We start from the raw sequence: 21891 nt of genomic DNA on the forward strand, positions 1-21891 counted from the left end.
AAATCCAGGTTAAAGGAGCCAAATGTAGCACTTTCACATTACATCTTAATTTTTAGTTTATTAGAAAACATCCTTGTCATATTTAAAGCAATTATGGGAAATACGCTTATTCGCTTTCTTGCCGAGAGTTAGATGTGACTTCCATATCTGTACGCTAAATATGAAGCTACTGCCAGGAGACACAGTTAGCTTAGCTTAGCATAAAGAATGGAAACAGGGGAAACAGCTAGCCTGGCTCTGTCCAACGGTAAGAAAATCTGCCAACCAGCACCCGTAAAACTCATAGATTTACTTGTTATATCCTGAGCTGACCGGCTGCTGGCTCCAGCTACATATTAAATCAACCCAATCTCATGAGAAGGCATGTAAATAACACAACTTTACAAGGACATTCCACGTCATCCACATGTCATTTTTACTAGGGCTGTCAAAGTTAATGCAGTTTTGTTTTAACGACACAAATTTCCTTATCGCATTAACGCAATCGATGTTTCGGAGGTTGTAGCGGGCTCAGTTTTAAAGCTAGAGTGTAGCTACTGCAATCAAATGAAACCTTAAAACTTAACGAATCCATTGGTACCAACCAGGAGGCTAAATAACGCTCCAAACTTCTGCTAAATTAACTTGCGCTAAATTTTGGCGAGGAAAAACTGGCCTGGCCATTTTCAAAGGGGTCCCTTGACCTCTGACCTCAAGATATGTGAACGAAAATGGGTTCTATGGGTACCCACGAGTCTCCCCTTTACAGACATGCCCACTTTATGATAATCACATGCAGTTTGGGGCAAGTCATAGTCAAGTCAGCACACTGACAGACTGACAGCTGTTGTTGCCTGTTGGGCTTGAGTTTGCCATGTTATGATTTGAGCATATTTTTTATACTAAATGCAGTACCTGTGAGGGTTTCTGGACAATATTTGTCATTGTTGTGTGTTGTTAATTGATTTCCAGTAATAAATATATACATGTGTTTGCCTGAAGCAAGCATATTTTCCCACTCCCATGTTGATAAGAGTATTAAATACTTGACAAATCTCCCTTTAGGGTACATTTCGAACAGATAAAAAATGTGTGATTAATCACGATTAACTACGGACATGTGAATAATCACAATTAAGTATTTTAATCGATTGACAGCCCTAATTTGTGTCTATTTGCCTCTTTTCACGTGTCCTTTTTACGCCACGCAACAAAACTACGGTAACGCCTGCAGTTAGGTTAAGGCAACAAAACCACTTAGTTAGGTTTCGGAAAACATCATGGTTTGACTTAAAATAAGTACGTAAACTAAGTAAAATACGTACGTAAACAACGTAACAGAAGTACAGAAAACACGGCACAAATGTCACTAATGTAACTTCAAAATAACACTTTGTGACACGAACACCCATCCGCCATAAGCAGTCTCTCTCACTTTTTATTGTACGTCACTAACTCTGAGCGTTTACAAGGGTGCGTTTACATTGCAGTCAGTACAGACTACATGGCGTACAGATGACACGCCAAAAGCAAGAATGCCTTTCTTATTATACACAAAATTACTTGCAAATTACCATATCATTCATACACCATTTAGTGCGACTGGGCTGATTCAATGAACAGATATGAGAGTGGTGTCTTCACATCTAACTCTTCCAAGAAAGCAAATAAGCACATTTCACAAAATGTCAAACTATTGCTTCATTGTTGTGCTGTGTTGCAATGTATGGCTGCTTTACAGCACAATGGTTTGTTGCTTTATGGCACAAATCTATTTTACTTTGCAAGGAATTAACACATGCCTTTATTCCTTCCTTTATGCATTATTCTATGTAGATACTTTCAATTTAAGATTACTTTTACCTCATTGGAAGAAATGTCATTGAAACACTGTTGTACTGATACCAGTGTTGAGAACTAGGCCTACACATGTTTGTGATATTTGCATATTATTATATTAAGCCAAAAGACTAAGTGGCGACATTTCTAGAGTCATAAACTGTTGTTTTTCTGTCGTCAAATCCAATTCTCCAGCATGAGGACGGCAACGATTCAAATCTAATTATCTCCACCTTAAACCCGTGACCGTCTGTGCTCCTCCTCACAGCAGCACACACACATGAGAGAGATGGAAGCAACAATTAAGCTTTTTTTTTTTTTTACTACAGTCCATAAAGATAAATGTATTTCCCTTCATGTTTCTGTGTTGGTCAAAGTGCTTTCCAGTCACATGAGTATGATCTTTATGCTCTCTTGATGTTAGCAGTGTTACTAATAGAGTGTGTGTGGCTGTGTACGTATGCTATAGAGTCATGCTTCTGCACGTTTAATGATTTCCACTCTGGCGCCATGAAGAGAAATTATATCTTTTTATAAATCAGCAGGGGATTTCATGTTTTGGATTCAAAAGTGATTTCTTAAAGAACACCAAACCTTCCCTTGTTTTAACTTCTGTGAGAAAGTGAGAATTTGTTTCCTTGTCTCGTGATAGTAAACGTGAATATCTTTGGGTTTTGTCAGTTGGACAAAAGAAGCAATTTGAAGACATCGCCTCGGGCTTTAGCGGCATTTTTTAAAAACTATTCTCTGGTATTTTGTAGACCAAACAATGAACCGATTCATTGAGAAAATGATCGTTAGTCGTGGCACTAATGTAGTTACTTTGTACATGCTTTGTTCAAACCAGAGTGTATTTAATCCTGCTTGCCAGTTCTCCAAAGGATTCATGATCTTCTGACATTAGATAATGGACCTTTTTCACAGCAGACATTTTGATTTGTCACAGCAGGAAACACACAAGTGTAATAATGAATGCCTTAAATGACAGCTCCGTTCCATTTACGTGTCTGTGAACTAACAGTGGTAGAGCATTGACACTATTAAGCTAAATGTTCCCTGCTACGTCATGTCAACACATCTAAGTGGAGAGCATTGAGCTGCAGTTTATGGCGAACAGACACCATAAGTCCTGGCTGGCACTGTGCCTATTTTTCATTCATGATTTCACACAAGGTCTTGTGCATCCACAGTATGACTATGAGCAGGCCGTACTGCGTCTATGTTTTCTATTTCTGGACTCTGTGGTCGCTGCAGTGTTCAGTCTCTGCCACTGCAGCAGACTGGACCGGCTGAGAGTCTCACTAAACACCAGCACTCTCTTTCTTCTATCTTTTAAACCTTCACTTTCCCTCTTTCACCAGTAGCAGCATGAAGTTTTGTGTTGGGTATGAGCAAATTATTTATTTATTCATCTAGCTGTCACTCTGTCCGTCTTGATTTAGCCCCGCCCCTGACTTTGCATTAACCAATCGGAGCAGCAGACTGCGGTGTGTGGCATTAGGGTGATGATCGGAAGAGGTGGGACAGGCCTTTTGTATGTACGTATGTGTGAGTGTGAGTGTGTTTTCTACCCTCATGTGTGATAGTCATCCCAATCTTATTAAGATCTGCTGTTTCTGCTGCGTATTTCCCTCCTCCTCCTTCTCCTCCTCTCTTTCTCCCTCCCTCCCTTTCTCCTTCATTCTTCCCTCTCTCACTCTTTCACCCGACTGCCCCTCTGCTGCTGCTTCTGCTCTTGTTGCCGCTGCTGCTGCTGCTACAGAAAGAGACCATCACACTGCACCACTGGGAAGGCCTCACATTCACTCCTCCAGCTTTTCTCTGTCTCTCTTTCACACACACACTTTCGCCAGATGAAAATGTCAGGAGAGGAAGAGACACTGTCAAATGGGTGAGATACATGTTTGCATGCCGTGCGTCATTCAGTTGGGTCAGATGCTCTTTAAGTGTTTTGTATGTGTGTGTGTGTGTGTGTGTGTGTGTGTGTGTGTGTGTGTGTGTGTGTGTGTGTGTGTGTGTGTGTGTGTGTGTGTCTGTGTGTGTGTGTGTGTATGTTCAAGCTGTGACTCTCAGGCATGTGGACAAACTCGTTCAGTTTATTATAGGAGCAGCTCGGCTCTTTTGTGTCACAGCTCAGCCGCGAGGCCTCCGAAACATCTTATACCAGCTGGAATGAATGTGGTGAAAGCTCTGTGAACCGCAGTCGAATGCTTCGTCACTCTTAGAGGAGTGTGTGTGTGTGTGTGTGTGCATTATGGGTTACGTGAGCACATGCATGGGTGTGTATATGAATAGTGGTTGTGTGCCTCGCTGATAATGATCATCATTGTGCAAGATGTTCTCTAGAGAAATCAACCCAGAATTTCAGCTGACTTGAAGTTCAATTAGATTATTTGGACAATGCACGGTATGCACATCCTGAATCCAGCAGTCTCTCCTCATTGTGCCTTTTCTTTCTTTCATTTAATTGTCAATTATTCCCTCCATATAGAGGACATTGTCCTGTAGGCCTACTGTGTGATAATCTGTGCTCACTGACTGGGATCTGGTTTCTTTTCCATGTCCCCAGGCCTCAGATTGTCCTCCAAGTGTTTTCCTGTCAGTCGGGACCAGTTGAGTCAGTTTTCAGCTATAAGCAAGTTATGTAGGCACTGATTGTTTGCCGCCAGCAAAGTAACTTCTATAAATCCTGAGACAACAAAATGCAGTTGTAAAGTTTACCTGACCTGGAATTGAACCCTAGGCCGCGGCGGTGAGAGCGCCAAATCCTAGCCACAAGGGGTGTAACAAAATATCGATACCCTTGAGTATCGCGATATTGTGTTTTGTGATACTGTATTGATTCACACAAACACTGCATCGCTTTTTAATTAAAGGTCCCATATTGTAAAAAGTTAGATTTTCATGTTTTTTTATTATTATAAAGCAGGTTGAAGTGCTATATAAATACTGTGAAAGTATCGAAACACTCAATCCATGGAGAAATACACACAGCCCGTATTCAGAAATTGTGCGTTTGAAACAAGCCATCAGGATTTCTGTAATTTTGTGATGTCACAAATCTACAATATTTCGACCATTTCACAGTTTTAAACGTAAACATTCTAAATGTGACCCAGTTTCTTTCCGGTTGCAGTGTGGCTTCGTCCGCAATCGTATACTATTTACTACATACTCAATAGTTGTACTATCGTTCAACATACTTTTGTGTGAATAAACAGTAGTAAGTATCTTTTCGGTCGCACTGAGCAGTAATTTACATCGTCACTTACTGAGAGCCTCCTTGATGATTTGGGGACATGTAACCATGGTAACCCGTGACAGCCTTATGTTCACCAAAACGTCTGAATTCATTTAAAATATATATTACGTTTAGCAAAGTGAAATCTTATACTTGCAGTTAAATTGAAGTGTTATTGATGTTACAGAGCTGCCAGTCAACGTCTAATATGAACCTTGTCGTCACTACCGCTGTGCATTGTGGGATATTTATGCAGCCGTAGTGTCCAGCGTTACATACTGTAATATTTCATTGGAAATAGTATGCAATTTGCGTACTAGACAGAGGGTGAATACAGGCCTATTCAGGCAGACAGTATGAGGAAAATACAGGGTTTATTCAACATAACAGCATGTAAACATGTTCTAGTAGAAACATAAAATACAAGTATGAACCTGAAAATGAGCAAAATATGAGATCTTTAATAATTTGCATGCTCAAAAACTAAAAAAACTAAAAACAAAATGACCGATTAGTTCCGACTAATCACCTAAGAGGGGGCAGTCCTAGTTCTTTATACTATGACAATTCATAAAATAAGATTTTAAAAAATCACAATATATCGCCGTGCTTACAGTATCGCAATATATTGAATCGTAACCCCTGTATCATGATACATATCGCATAGCTAGATTCTTGCCCTACTAGCCACTAGACCATCAGGAAGGGGCATTATGTTGTGCGCACATGTACCTGCTGGTTACAGCCAGATAAGTAAACAAGCTCTCCATAACACCATGGTCCCTTAATGATTATTGACATTTATTATTTATGAGCTTATGCTTGGACTCTGAGTTGACTCCAACCTTTGAAAGAAGACTGAATAATGTGATATAAAGTGTGGGATTAAGACTTGGTTGTAGTGTTTAGATTATAATTAAATGTAGGCTAAGATTAGAGTAAGATTAAACATGTATTTTTGATAGTTAAGGTCCAGGGAATGGATCTAGTCAGTGCAGAGTCAGCACAAAAACAGTGAGACAATTGGTTTCCAAGACAAACCTGATGTTGATAGCTGTGCTTGCACACGTGGCTGACAGTCTTCTCGTTCTTCTGTAAGCTTGTTGTTTTAAGTAGAAGTGACAGTAGGCAGCCACTGCAGCTACATTCATACAGAGAGAAGAAAAGTCTTTCGACACCGTAGAGGAAGCTCCGGTTGTATTGGTTGGATTAAGTTAGCAGCCACTGGAAGAGATGCGACTCTACAGCATTATCCTTTCCATCAGTAACATAAACACATATACAGTATGCTACCTTGTTTTAATATCCTCCTGGCGTTATTAATGTTTCTATTATTGATCCCTTTATGTCTCATTGTTTTATTTTTAGTAGGCTGAATGGCTAAATTTAAATCAAGTTTATTATCACAATGTGTATTGTAATAGAATTAGTGCTCTTCTTTTATCAATTTATATTTTATTTACAAGACAGTACTGGATATCCCACATAACCTTGGAGAATAAAACAATTTCCCTTTTATTGTTATATTTTATGCCGAGGCCGAGGCCGGAGGCAGTATGTTTTCAGGTTGTCCAGCCGTCCGTTCGTATGACCCATTCTCGTGATATCTCAGGAGGCAATTTCTTCAAATTTGGCACAAACGTCCACTTGGACTCGAGGATGAACTGATTCGATTTTGGTGGTCAAACGTCACTGTGACCTCACGTCCGTCACATTCTCGTGATATTTAAGAAATGCCTTGTGAAATTTCTTCAAAGTTGGTACACTTGGCCTCAAAGATGAACTGTTTTCGGTGGTCAAAGCTCAAAGGTCAAGGTTAGTGTGACCTTATGTCCATCCCATTCTTGTAAAAAGCGATATCTAGGAACGCCTTGAGCGTATTCAAATTTGAAACAATCGTCCACTTGGATTCAAGGATGAACTGATAAGAGAAGGTCAAAGGTCAAGGTCATTGTAACCTCAAAAAAACAAACACGTTTTTGGTCATAACTCAAGAATTCAGGACAATTTGACACAAATGTCTAACAGGATAAAATGAGGAAATTATGAAATTTGGACAGACATGGATGTAAACTACAACTTGACTGGTTGGCGGAGGCACACAACCACAAGGTGGTAATTCTAGTTTTTGTCTGTCTGTTCGTCAGATTTGTCAGAACAACTGAAACTTTAATGTTTTTTGGGGGAAAAATCTTGATTGTGTGCACACCTAAAGACACATGTATACTGAACATACATGTTTCTCTGACAGCAGTTGTCATTTTAAGTCTCATGCTGTTAACAGGAAGCTGAGCTTGCTGCTGGTCATATGGTGAACACAGCAGTCACCCGCATGTCATTAGCCAGAGCTGCACCAGTGTGTGTGCTCCTTTATGGTGGTGGTGGGTGTGTGTGATGAGTGTATAGTTCCCCTCTGTGTTTCTAATGGGCAGGAATGTAAAGTGAATGCTGTCTATTCGTCACTGCTGTTATACACATTAGTCTTAGTTGTGTTTGCTCACTTTCTGCTCTCCTATTCTTCTTCTAATGTTTGCTGCTGACATCTGAAGTCTGAGTTAAAGAGGTAAAACTGACTGACTGACTGACGAAACGGGTAATAATTGTCATGCTCATGTGATCACAGTGGGCTGGAAGTTCAGAGCACAAAACCAAACTGCATTTCAAGACAAAACAAAATAGAAATCAACCTCCTATTTCACAAAAAAAATACACATCAATAACATAGCAAACAAATAAACAACTCAGAAAATGTGCCACTTTTTCAAGCATTTCATGAGACAAATGAACATAAATGGAAAAATAACAATACAAAAATAATAAAAGTCATTCTACAAAACAAACAAGTCATGATCCAAATGAATGTGAATAACATTAGGTTTTCAGATGTACCATCAACTTAATTCATTCGTTCAGCTCATTATGCCGAATGTTGATGTGTTTTTCAAACGCTGTGTGCTGCTGAAGTGAAGGAATAAAACGGATTTAAAACAGATCCATCATCAGTACAGCGAGTGAAATCAGAGAGGAGGGAGCCTTGTGATGAAAGGAAAGAGCAGTGCATGATCAGTTTGGCCACATTATACACTCGTCACGTGAGGAGCATGTGCACCATGTAATGAACTCTTAATACACAGCAACATTATCAACAATCAATCGGAGTAGTTCCTCACGTTCACAAAGACAGCTTACAACAGTGAGTACGAGAGGAAACATAACTTATTTAAAGCAGCAGCAACACCCGTTCCTCACATTTAGAAGATGAAGATGTTCAACACTGCTCCCTGAGTGTGTATTTCATTAGCCTAGAAGTGGATGGTTGTGCAAGTATTGTAATTTAAGCTGATTCCCTTTGTAATGTGCAGTTTAATCCAACAACACTAACAGCAAAGCACTCTCTCTCGAGCCATTTTGCTCGTCTGGCTCACCCTGCGTGTGTTCCTGTTTCCCTTGGGTGACATAATAGAGGAGTAGAAAGGGTTGAATAAAGGAGGAATATGTAAAATGAGACTATATCAAGTTCCCGGTCTCTGTTGTAGGTCAGTGTTTTGAGACGGTCTTTGTTGCGGTAAGTGAGAACAGGGTCACTGCAGTAGTGAGAGAGACAGTTACAGAGAACCGAGTAACATGGATCTTTTTTGTGTGTTGAAATATGAATCAATTTAGATGTTTAATTTGAAAAAAGTGTCCACTTAAAGAAGTTTTTAGGGAAGTTTTTGGGGAATGTTTATATTCCCAGAGCCAGACTGTGAAATTGTGATCAACTTGACTCCAATACAAACACTGATATTTCAAATGTAATACATTGTTTCACTGCACATGACAGCTTAGCTAGTTTTAGCATATATGCACACAACACATAAACACACCATCTTTCCATACACACACGCACAGCTATGAGAATACAGTAAGTATTAATGTTTTGTTCTAAAATGGTGAAATCAGCCTGAATACAGCTCATAGGCATAACAGAAAGAAGCATGGAGGACTGTAATCACATTTCAGTGGATATTTTCAATCTAACTCCTGACATAAAGTGTAAGAGTAAGTATCATAAACGTTTGTTTGCCACAGAGCTTATTTTCTGCAATAATCCAAAATCCAATGGAAAAATGTCATTGGCTTTTTGTTGAGCGAACCAGGGCAATGCTAACTTGCTGTTTGTTCTACAAAAATACATCATCCCTGCAGCACTCTGTACAGCTGGTTGCAGTTTGTAACCACACCGCTAGATGCCGTCAGATCCTACACACTGTGCCTTTTAAGAGATCAGAAATGCTCAGACCCCTTAGCTTATTTATGACATAATGTATTTTCAGCACTCTCTTTCTTTTCTCATCCAGATTTGTGTGTTTGTTTTCGTTCTGCAGGTGCTCGCGGTCAGACCTGACGCTGGCTCTGGAGGACTGCATGGTAGCCCTGGATCTGTTCCTCAGAAACGACTTTGAGGAAGCGCAAACCCGGCTTAGATGCAGGTACGAGAACAACCCGAAACCACGTGCTAATACAACTGTTGTTCTCAGCTCTGGTTGAGCTCTGACCCACCTGGCTTTGTGCTTTTGTGGACAAATATAAGAGACAAACAGCTGATGATTTACGTGCAAGCAACTGTATTTGTAGGTGTTTTTGCACTCTCAGGTGTTACAAGGTGAAGATTTCCAACAGCAAATTGCATTCATGCGCAGAAGGCCTTTTTAAGGGAATACATTTTTACATATAACAGTAGGAAAACACAGGTGTAAATAATAGAACTAATGATGGATGAATACCTAGCTGATTCAGTTAAATAGTAATGAATGGGAAAGAACATGATGAACATCTATGTAAACGCTGAAAACATGTAGAATATTATTATTATTATCTTAATTGTGGTGAAAATCGGGACATTTTAATGTTTTACAGATAGTTGTCGGGACTCGGGACACTTGAAACCGTGGGCTAAAGGAACTTTGGTGTTTGTTGCTGATTTGAGGATTTTGTGGCAGTAGGGTTTTCCATGATTGACATGGTGCTTTGAGTTACATTTACAAACACAAACTCCCTCTCTGGGCTCACACCCCGCCTCTAGTTGGTGTCATCAAGTTTCTCCATTGTTCACCGCTCATTCTCTCCTCTATTATCAGAAACTTCATCACACCGTCACTATTATCCTCCACCCTCGATCTCCTCTCTGGGGCTGTGGGCCACTCCTTAGCCCCAGTTTCTCCTTTTCATTGCCGTCTTACATCGAAGCAGAAGAACGTCTTCCTGTCAGCCTGTACATTCTTTTTATAATTTATTACTATACGGCTATAGATTGTGAGATTGGTGTTGTTGTTTGGAGCCATTTTAGTGTGTTTAGCACTGTAAGTGTTGGGAAAGTTTAGAATGATGTATTTAGTTTGGTTTTTAAGCTCCGACTGAGACATGGAGACTTTTATTGCAACATTACATAAGTACCCTGCTGCCAAGTGACTGCCCTGTTGTCATAATCATAATATATGTTTTAGTATTTAAATCCGGATTTGTCAAATATTCCAACCTGGAGGGAAAATCTGTTTAAATCCGACACCTCTATAGCTGCTGCCACCTGAGGCTTGGCAGTCTGTCAGCTCAGCAGGCGTCCTCATTTCTGTCTGTGTGTGCTATCTTGTGCTATCTCTGTCTCCTCCAGTCACTAAAGTGCACCTGAACAAACAGGAGTTGCAAATATGATCATGTTTGTAGCTGTTTGAGCCCAGATGGTTGGATTTGACAGTAGGACAGTATGAGAGTGCAGATTGAAACTTAAGAGATAAGACACGTCTATCCTATAATAACCAGGGCCTGCGTGGTGATCTGGCCAGGTATTATTGTGTAGTGTTGTTTTACATTTGAATGCAGCACTTTATTTTGTTTGGCTTTATACAAAGCCCAATAACACCCACAAACTCCTGTATGCTGCTCAGAAAAGGGTTTCGTGACGAAGCCGATGGCTCGAGGCATCAGACTTATATAATATTATGTAAGGTGTGATGACATCTGCTGCATTATGAGAGAGATACTCTGAAAGACTGAGGGAACAAGCAGCCCCGGGGATGTGAAGCACTGGAAGAATCTGTCCTCGTCCTCCTCGGTGCTTGTCTGTGCTCTACTTTAGTCCACGTGTGCTTGCCAGTTCTCTCCTCCTCCAATCTCGTTTCCTCTTCCTCCAGCTGTGATCTGACGCAGTCAGGTGGGACAAGGGTATACAGTCTACTAGAGGCTCTGCAGCACACACGCACACACTGAAACTAAAATACTGGAGAGACTATTTCAGAGAGCTTTCATCATCTGGATGTACTTCAATCTACTTTTACCTCCTACATTTCTGTTTATGGTCTATGGCAGCTGGAAGCTATTCTAGCATACATTGGTAGGAAGACAGGGTCTGCCATTACAGGGTTATAGGAACAGTGTGTAGGATTTAGCGGCATCTAACGTTGAAGTTGCATATTGAAACCTCTCCCGTGTGCCAAGCGTGTAGGACAATAACGGTGGCCGATGTAAAAACGTGAATGGTCCCATCTAGAGCCAGTTGTTGTAACAGTAGCGTAGGTCATCTGGAGCAGAGCCAGTGTGTGGAGTGTGTGTGTACGTGGGAAGTGAGTGAAGAAGCAAGAGAGAGGCGGCAACGGCAGCGAGTAACATTATCAACTCCGGCCATTTGTCCATTTAGGGCTACTGTAGAAACATGGCGGCCGTCTATGTGAAGAGGACCCACTCCCTATGTAGATATAACCGGCTCATTCTAAGGTAACAAAAACATTAAAAAATATATTTTTAGGTGATTATACACTAAACTATTGTCCATGCGTCAGTTTCACTATACCAGTGAGCCACTCATACCATGTTAAATAAGCCTATAAGCGGAGCTTTCTCTTTAAATTGCTACTCTCTCATAGGGTTCAGATATTTAGGCCCTGCGCTTAAAGCTTCTCCTCCTCTGAGTCGTAGTCAAGGAGCCACTATAGACTCAACGTTGTAGAAACATGCCTACTAATTCATCTGCCTTCTGATCCCGGAGGTATCCAACAGCAGGCTTAGTTTAATTTGCCAGCTCTCTGTTCAAACATGCATACAATCGTATTCTCCCATAATGCTGTCCTGCCTCATTCCTCACAACAAGAGCAGGGAGTGGGTGCATGAGGTGTACTGTAGAAGTATGATGTACATACTTGATAAGTTGTGCCCGTGTGCTTCTATCAGTGTCAAAGTTTCACAACTTATTTTTTCAGAAAAGGTGACCTTATTTTTCAAAGGTTCATATGTAATTTTGGTATTTCGCTGCTAATTTTGGCAACTTTCACACTGAAAACCATTATGTATTTTGACAGAAATAAACAATTTGGCATAGTGACACTCTGGCCGTTACCCCACTTGCATTTTTAATTTTTTTTTTAGCATTTCAGCTTTATTTTGATAGTGACAGAGACAGACAGGAAAGGCAGAGGAGAGAGAGGGCACTCAAATCTGGGGCGCTGCAGTGAGGACTCAGTCTTAAAGGGATAGTTTGGGTGTTTGAAGTGGGGTTGTATGAGGTACTTATCCATAGTAGGTGTATTACCTACAGTAGATGACGGTCGGCTGCGCCCAGCATTGAGAAACAGACAGGAGCACCGGTACCTAAGCAAAGCAATACAGTGCTCTGGATGGGGACGGCAGAAAAAAATATTTTAGCCACCTAAAACATTTGATATCCGTTTAAGTGTACGCTATATTTAGAATATTTCACTGCTTTATCTTGCCGTCAGACAGCCCTTCCCTTCTCGTCTCCGATGGGGAACTGAACTGAAAGTGAAATGTATCTAGGCTCTCTCCAAAGCCAGCAGGCCCAGATGACAAAAACAGTATAAATACGTTTCACTTTTAATTCAGTTTGCTGTTGGAAAATATTCTAAATATAGTGTACACTTAAACAGATATCCATTTTGTTAGGTGATCCTTTCTTTCAGGTGGCAAAAATATTTTTTTCTGCAGTCCCCACCCACAGTACTGTATTGCTTTGCTCCGGTGTCTGCATTTTTGTACAAAGCACAGAACAACTCTTCCCTCGCATCATGGAGCATATGTGGTGAAAATATGTGGGAAACCCGACTTCAATGCTGTCAGACGGGTGAGGACCTTTGTGTCCCTGAGCCCTGAGATGATCTGAGTGCTGCTATGAAATATTTTGAATTCTCAGCCACTTTCAGCACGGCGACAAGCAATTCATTTCACCTCACAGGTCCATCTTAAAAGGTTTCTACGCTTGAGTTTGGGCTGTCATCTTACATGAGCCTGACGCAATGGAAATGTAAGTCAGGCAAATCTCTCTGCTTCTCAGTGTGTACCTCCGCCTTCTCCGGCTCTCTGCTGTTGCTTCCTGGTTGTTACTGAGTTGGCTCTTGTTTACCGATTGGCCACTTGTTTAGAATTAATAATTCCTCTAGGTGAAAGGTTGAATCTCTGCCCTTTGCTCTCTGTCTACTACTAAAGCAATTTTATGTCCCTGACTGGTTAAAATCCACACAGATGATACCACATTCACCTTTATCACATATATAGCCTATAAATATAAGTCAAGTTAAACAGGATTAACGTGGTGGTGTGTCTTTGTGCTCTATTTCCATGGGTTCAAATGTTGATGCAAATTTAGTTTCCATGAAAGACGACTGGTTGGAGCTCAAAGTGACATCACAGAGGCTGGTCACATGAATCAGTAATGCAGACCGACTGCATTCTTCTCTACACACCTCGCTCTGCCTTTATGTTTTACCAAAATTATTCAGCCATGTCTTTGTGTTTGTGTTTGTGCATGTGTGTAATACATGGGTACATATAAAAACATTTAAACCACCCACGTTTTTGTTTTGTTTTTGTTTAACTTTTTTAATAATTAGTTCAAATAATGACTTATAACTGGAACATCAAGCTTTTTAACTGGAACAACAAGTACATCTAGTGGAAACATGTGTGACATCGAACACTCCTCCGTCATCACTTTAAAACCTGCAAGAAGCGCTCTAGTTAAACACAGGGTGTGACGTGACACACCAACAACTGCAGGTATAAATAGACACTAACTGTTTTTTTTCTGTGAAGTGGTGTTTAGCCTGATTAAGTGACTACTGTACGACTCTTTAACTCTTCTCTTAATCAAATAACTTCACCTCTTCATCATCTCTGTCAGCACACCAGTTTAATACCTTCAACTTCCTCTTGCAATAAAACTGAAAACAAATATCATGTGATGTCTATTTTACAGAAGCAAAGACAGCATGTACCACGCCCTGAACTATGCCACCATACTGGAGATGCAGGCCATGATGACCTTTGACCCCCAACACATCCTGACTGCAGGAAACACCATGAAGGAGGCCCAGGCCATCTGTCAGCGGTGAGACTTTCCCACAACACCGGGGTGAAATAATGGCCCGATGGCCAGCTGATAAACTGTGACGGGGTTGTTTTTTTTCTTTGTTAGTTCCTCTCTTGTTGCCGGCAGAAATGAATTTAGTCGGTCTCGAGTCAAGCCCCTTTTGAAACAAACAAAAAAGTTTATCTTTTGAACACATGGTTCCCATTAGTAACATCGTACCAAAACCAGAAAACATGCTGAGATCATCCTGACTCACTGGCCGAAGGAATTTCACAAATGTCTGTCACAATGTGAGAATCTGTCATGACTCAGAGCCGGACTAACGGTACATCTCATCAGTAAGTGAGTAAGTAAAGCTTTATTTATATAGCACCTTTTAAAATACACCGTTACAAATCGCTTCACAAACAAAAAAAACATTGAACAATGACAGAAACCAAAGAATAATTACAATATGAAACACAGAAACAATGAGAGACAGACCAGACTAAAACAAACAAAACTTATGTGGATGAGGCCTATAAAAAGGCATGCCTATAAAGATGGGTCTTTAGAAGCTGCTTAAAGCAGTCAAAAGATTCAGCAGCTCTGATGGATTGGGGGAAGTGTTTCGAGAGGGATGGGGCTAAGACAGAAAAGGTCTGATGACCTTTTGTTTTGCAGTTGGAGCAGGGGATGGATACAAGGCCGAGATTTGATGATCAGAGTGGTGGAGAGGTAGAATATGGAACAAGGAGATCAGAAATGTAACTGGGGGCGACGTCATACAGTGCCTTATATGTAATTAGCAAGATCTTATAGTTTATTCTGAATTTTACAGGAAGCCAATGGAGGGATGCCACAACAGGGGTGATGTGAGACCGACGGCTAGTTCTGGTTAATAACCTGCCAGCTGCATTTTGAACAAACTGTAACTGCGATTTAAAGCAGTTTGACTCCCAGGTGTAGAGGGAATTACAATTGTCTAGACAGGAGAAAATGAAAGTGTGAATTAAACCTGCAGTAGGCAACACGTTTTTGGCATCATTGGGCAAAAAGTCCAAAATAACCTTTCAGCATATTGTAATTCAAGTGTTCTGAGAGAAAACTAGACTTCTGCACCTCCTCATGGCTCTGTCTTCAGGCTTTAAAAAATCTAGCCCGTGACGGGAGACTTTGGTCAATCACAGGTCATTTCAGAGAGAGCGTTCCTATTGAGCGTTCCTATTGGCTGTGCTCCGGCTGGTGGGCGGTTCTTGGTATTTCCTCAGCAGATCTCAACATGGCTGCCGGGTCACAAACTTTTTCATTTTACAGCTAAACAGTACACTACAGGATGTTTCTGAAATAAGCATTACAGTAACAGAATATTGTAATATGTATTATATAGTATATTTTTCTTAGCTGGAGAAAACAGGACTGGACAAGTTTAGTGACATGATGATCAAAAGTCATATACCGGTCAAATATGATACCAAGATTCTTAGCATCAGCCCACCCAGACAAACCCCCACCCTTCTTCAGACCAACACTGATCTGAGATTAGAGAGGAGATTTAATGCATGCTCTGCACCTTGTGGTAACTTCACTCCGCCAGCAGCTCAGCATCCTGTATTCACTGAAAAGAGGCTGAGCCACTGATTTGCATAGAAACAAGATAAGCAATGAAATGCAGGAAATGTGCCGTGCAGCTGAAAAACAATCCTGAAGATTTTCAGCGGAACAAACCCACTGATAACTCATGATGCTTTTGCGTTTTTGTGCTTCCTCAATCAGGCACCGCAAGAAGTCGAGCTTCTCCAAAAACTTCACAGAAGGTCAGTAAAGTCATGTGCTGACGGGATGAGTTAAATGTGTGACAAACAGATGGCACATGAATGTGTTTGGCCATTACTGTGACTCAAGGTAACATTGATGTAATAATGTTCTCCTCAGAGGAGCTCCACGCCGAGGTGTGCTACGCCGAGTGTCTCCTGCAGAGGGCAGCACTCACCTTCCTTCAGGTCAGGACTGAGGTTTATACCCAGATAGCCTTCCACTGAATCTGCCACCACTGATACTTTCATGCTTGTTTCATTCTCTGTTTCCTTTTCTTACCTGTCCTTGCCGTCTCTCTTGTTCAGGATGAAAACATGATCAGTTTCATCAAAGGGGGAATCAAAGTGAGGAACAGCTACCAGACATACAAGTGAGAATCTGAAATCCTATCATATCATTTTTGTTCTCATCTCATTGTGCTTGTGATGTCCCCATTCTCTTAGCAGACCTTCTATTACTTTGTAAAACCCTGCATTTAATCTGCTTCCTTTATTGTTAATTCACAGAGAGCTTCACACAGTCCTCCAGTCCTCTGGATACTCTCACGGTGACAACCACGGACATTTTGAGGGTGGCGTTAAACTGGGAGTAGGAGCCTTTAATCTAGTAAGTAAAAGTTTGCATCCAGAAAGTATCAAGTCTGAACCAAAGTAAAAAAAACAACAAAAAAAACTACTTGCTTGCCATACATTTTCTATGATGCTTAAGACGGTCATAATTAATTCAGTTCAATTCAATTCAATTCAAATCACTTTATTTGTCCCCGAGGCTTGTAGAGTAATACAATTAACAACACAATACAGACAAATTTTAAACATCTTGAAAGTTAAAAATAAATATACTAATATAGTAATAATAAATTATGATACTAGTAAAATACTTAAAGTAGTACAAAATAGTGCAGTATACAAAGTATATGGTACCTATGGATATAAAAAACATATGAATAAAAAAGCAGTCCAGGGCCGAAGCCATGTGCACCCTCTGAGACCGACATTACTGTCTTTAAGAGGCTGTAGCAGGCTCAGTCTTAAGATAGATAGAGTGAAGATACTGGTATCATATGAAACTGTAAAGCCGAGACTCTTGTGGATCCAATGAGCTCAACTGTATTCATGTGTGATGATGTTAATCCCCATAGGAGCCATTTAATATATTGAGACCATTTTTTGAAACACGACGTCACTGTATAAAATGACCTGTGGTGACCTCTAGGATAATCACAGCCTCATGAAACTTTAGAACCACAAACTAGAGACCTATAGCATTCAGAGGATGGATGCCTTTCCTAGGTAGATTAACAAAAAGGGGATTTCTGAGCAATTTCCAGAACAGAAGTGCTCGCCATACATTCGCCGAAAAATATTGAAAAATTCTTGCAGAAATCTCCAAATGTCAAAAGTTTTTGATACCAGATCACAGCATGGCTTTTTATGTGGTGTTTTCTAGGTCTTGGTGTCTTAATGTGGTATTTTGGAGGGATTATTGATAATTTTTAGCAATTCATGAGCGGTAACATTTTTTTAAATTTAGCATCAAATCTGTGTAACAAATGGTATCAACCCAACCCCCATTGCTGCAACGACTTATGACACATAATAGAGCATAGGAATGACCATCATATCAATCTATCATAATGTTCTAAACCCTTATACACTTTTACACTTTATTTTAATTCATTCATTCATTCATTCATGTTTATTTCTGAGTTATGAGTAGAAAGACTTTACTGGTTGATGATGTACACCACTTCTATGTGACATATATTGCTGACCTGCGATCTCCCCCTAAAGACCTCCTAAGAAAGACAAAAACGGGTCTGTGGGTATCTTAGGGCTAAATAGAAGCACATAAAAAGCAAATTATGAATATGTAGTAAGATCAACTATTATCTACCATGCAGACAAGCAGTGTGTTTTGAGATTAATGCTGCTCATGCAGCAGTTCTGGATCCGTGTTAGATTATAGCCAATCACATTTTGTTCTTCTGCTCTTTTGTGCATGTTTTCATTTGTTTCACGTTTTTGCGGTAGAAACTTTGAAATGGAAAACTTCTGTAAATACTGTACAGTAAATTCAAGACCACTTTTCAGAAACCACCGGTGTTGTAATGACAAAGGAATGACTGTAATCCTGCTGCCTTTCAATTGCACTGCTTGTCTACTTCCTGCAGATGATTTCCATGTTGCCCACGCGGACGCTGAAGCTGCTGGAGTTTGTCGGTTTCTCTGGTAATAAGGTGAGTTGACATGTAAGAGCCAGTTATGGCTGAAAGACGGAGCTGCGGGCAAGACTGAGGGCGGAATGGGTCGACTTAGAGACGTTTGACAGGGGCGGGATTGTTCTGTGATGTGGGAAGTGCTGGGTTTTTGCTGTAAACAATGAAAAGCGTATATGGAAGGTGGAAATTGTCTCTATCTCTAATTTCAGCCTCACTGGTTCATTGACTCACAGTAAATCATGCCTGTGGTTTGTAGTGAAACTAATGTGACTACTACAGTGCTGAACCTGACACTTTTAGTTGATGGGTGAATGGCTTTAAAATTGCTTTGATCATAATAAATTATGACTGTACCATTTCTTTGGACTTCCTATTATTTGTTGAGCTAAAAGAAATGTTTTTGCTTTTTGATTCTGTCACTTAGAGCTGCCCCCTCTTAGTCGATTAGTCCAGTGGCTTTCAAAGTGGGATCCGGGGACCCCCAGGGGTCCTTTAGGGGGTTTCATTGGGTCAAAAGCAAAAAGGGGAAAAATGATTTTCACTAAAATTGTATCCATAAGTAACACGATGACAGAATGCATGACAAAAATCCTATCAGATAAGGGACCCTGGGACAAAATCTTATCAAATGGGGGTCTAATTTGTGTCAGTTTAGCGGTTCTTGACGTTAAAAATTTGGGAACCACTGGATAAGTCGACTAATCAGTCCTTGTGGTCTCAGTCAACTAAGATTTCTTTAGACGATTTGTAGTTTTTATGCTTTTTGAGTTATTTTCATGCGGAATGACTTACTCCCAAGACACTAATGAGCACATCTCTGGTAAACACTGGATGTAAAGTGCTGCTTTTGTGTGAGTCTTTGTGGAGAAACTCAGTTTTACAGATCTGGCGATTAAAGGCATTTAGTTCTGGATATCGCTTGGGGTATTGTTCTCCGAATTTGATTGATTTATCTTCCGGTTGCAAAAACAAAGACATCTTTTTTCTGAAAGTCTTAAGAGTTATGCTGACAAGATCTTGACACAGTGAACTTGCATATCCTGTATATATATATGTACTTGCATATTTTGCACACAAACCTAGCTCTGTTCAGATTGGATGCCTAAAAGTACTCTGGTAAACAAGCAGATGCTGCTCATCCTTCAGCACAAACTTAATAAGACAACTATTCTTGCCTCTGTAATTTTCCTGCACAGAGAATGTCTTCAAATTGCATTAGTGTGTCCTGTGTGTGCAGCTTTCACCAACAGATTTTCCCTGAAATGAGACTCGATTCAAACTTCATGTCCATGTGTGTGTGTGTGTGTTCATGCAGGAGTTTGGTCTTCAGCAGCTTCTGGAGGGCTCTGCAGAAAGCACATTCAGGTCATTCCTGTGTAACATGCTGCTGCTCTGTTATCACACCTTCATGAGCTTCATACTAGGTGAGCAAGGACACACGCACGCACGCACGCACGCACGCACGCACGCACGCACGCACGCACGCACGCACGCACACACACACACACACACACACACACACACACACACACGCATGCAGTTGCAACCAACCTCAAAAACAGCATCTTAATTGGTTTTGTTCTGTTTGTGTCTCGCAGGCACTGGAGAAGGAGACGTTGAAGATGCAGAGAAACTGCTGCAGCCATATCTCAAAAAATATCCGAAGGTTTGCCAGAATTAAACACTGAGGTTCTTTTTGAATTCCCGCATAATTAGAAATGTTCCTAAACAAACTGTGGGTGGTCTTTTTCCAGGGATCCATCTTCTTGTTCTTCGCTGGTCGAATAGAGGAGATCAAAGGCAACCTGGATGCTGTGAGTTCCAGTCATTTCTATACACAAACAAAACAAAACACCATCTGTTAAATGATGTGGTTATCTTTTTTATTGAGAAATCTGTTTTTAATTGTCAGTCTGCCTCCATGTCAGACTAGGCTACAAAAAACCTGTCTGACTGTGGCAAGCTTTGGCAAGTGTATACACTATTGAACTCTCAGCAGTGTTTTTCTTGCATTTTAACGTTTTCCCTCCTAACTTTTGTGCTGAGAAGATAACTTTCAGTGATTGTTTACCGTAACCAGCTACCTAATAACATGGTGACATACTGTATTTTGCCATCAATTTACAGCAGTTTTTTTTTATAGTAAACTATAACTAAAATAAGCAGTGAAAAATATTTCTAGTAAACTGAAACTAAATAAAAACTATATTTTTTGGTTAAAAATCTAATAAAATTAAAATGAACATAAATTCATTTCAGTTTTAGTTTTTTTAACTATAATATGTAACTACCCAAAAAATGAGACGGCATGAATTTCTGTCAACTCTCGTGACGTTGAACCACAGAAACTGAACCGACTTGTCATTCCAGGAGATGGCACTATGACACAATTGCTTCACATCGGACACTAAATTAGCACAAAGACTAAACATTAAACGTTATGGACATTCCTACAAAGTCCTCCAACCATGTATTTTGTATGTAGCTACATACTTCTGAGACTTTATAGCTGGCCCTAACAAAAATAAACTAAAACTACTGTAAAACTAAATATATAAAAAACTAAACCTTTCTGGAAAACTGAAACTAAACTAAAACTAGCAAATACACTCTGAAAAGTAACTAAACTAAAATGAAATCGAAAAAGTCAAAACTAAAATAAAAAAACCTAATTGAAAATTCTAAGTTATTATAACCTTGATTTACAGTCAGGACAGGTTTTTACTATATGTATCATTTTAATTAAATACAGGCAAATATACTTAACGTTGCCTTTTAGTTGATGGTTTGATGGATCCTAAATGTTTTTTATGTTTCCAGGCTATCATGCGTTTTGAGGAGTGCTGCGAGGCTCAGCAGCAGTGGAAGCAGTTCCACCACATGTGTTACTGGGAGCTGATGTGGTGCTTCACGTACAAGAGGCACTGGAAGATGGCCTACTTTTACGCCGACCTGCTCAGCAAGGAGAACACCTGGTCCAAGGTGGGATTTGACACCAACCTCATTATTAGTTTGACAAATGTTTTTAATTTATCAAATTAATTTAAAGTGCAATGTTGTTTGACCTTTTCTCAGCTCATAGTAGAGAAACATGTAATCATTCCAACATAAAAATCAACACCAGTGGGGGTGTCTTATGGTTATGGCACATACCTTACAGAGGAATTGCTCCCCTGTTCAGTTCTAGTGGGGCTTTTTTGTTGTAAATCAGTCTCCATCTCTCCCTCACCCTGCAGTGTTTTCACCTGGCAGCAACAATACACAAAGCAAAATCCATTAAATGTTTGCATAGTTAAAAAAGAAAATGAATTACATTTTGTGCTATTTAGAGAGACAGAAAGCCTAGTCAGCATCTTGTAGTGGCTGAACATAAATGTCTTAAAAAATGTCTTTTTCTCTCCTCATCTCATTTAAAAAGGAAAGATGGGATTGCAGTAGTAACCACTTTTTTCCCTCCTT

General features: G+C 40.2%; 1 protein-coding gene across 2 annotated transcripts in view; it reads left to right on the top strand.

Annotated features, from left to right (window-relative positions):
• The window catches only part of ttc39a (tetratricopeptide repeat domain 39A), a 28839-nt gene that overhangs the window by 2725 nt on the left and 4223 nt on the right, over window positions 1–21891 (top strand). Inside the window, exons 1-12 of one of the 2 annotated variants that reach the window (XM_074635405.1) lie at window positions 3384–3709; window positions 9427–9531; window positions 14301–14432; window positions 16170–16210; window positions 16329–16396; window positions 16517–16581; window positions 16718–16817; window positions 18385–18450; window positions 19748–19856; window positions 20031–20098; window positions 20187–20246; window positions 21253–21414. In XM_074635405.1, coding sequence (XP_074491506.1) covers window positions 3672–3709; window positions 9427–9531; window positions 14301–14432; window positions 16170–16210; window positions 16329–16396; window positions 16517–16581; window positions 16718–16817; window positions 18385–18450; window positions 19748–19856; window positions 20031–20098; window positions 20187–20246; window positions 21253–21414 — 1014 coding nt within the window. In that variant the 5' untranslated portion in view covers window positions 3384–3671. Of the gene's footprint in view, window positions 1–3383; window positions 3710–9426; window positions 9532–14300; window positions 14433–16169; window positions 16211–16328; window positions 16397–16516; window positions 16582–16717; window positions 16818–18384; window positions 18451–19747; window positions 19857–20030; window positions 20099–20186; window positions 20247–21252; window positions 21415–21891 lie in introns of those variants that run through there. The other variant, XM_074635404.1, reaches the window with a different exon arrangement.

This window comes from Sebastes fasciatus, chromosome 5 (assembly GCF_043250625.1).
Source record: "Sebastes fasciatus isolate fSebFas1 chromosome 5, fSebFas1.pri, whole genome shotgun sequence".
NCBI lineage: Eukaryota > Metazoa > Chordata > Actinopteri > Perciformes > Sebastidae > Sebastes > Sebastes fasciatus.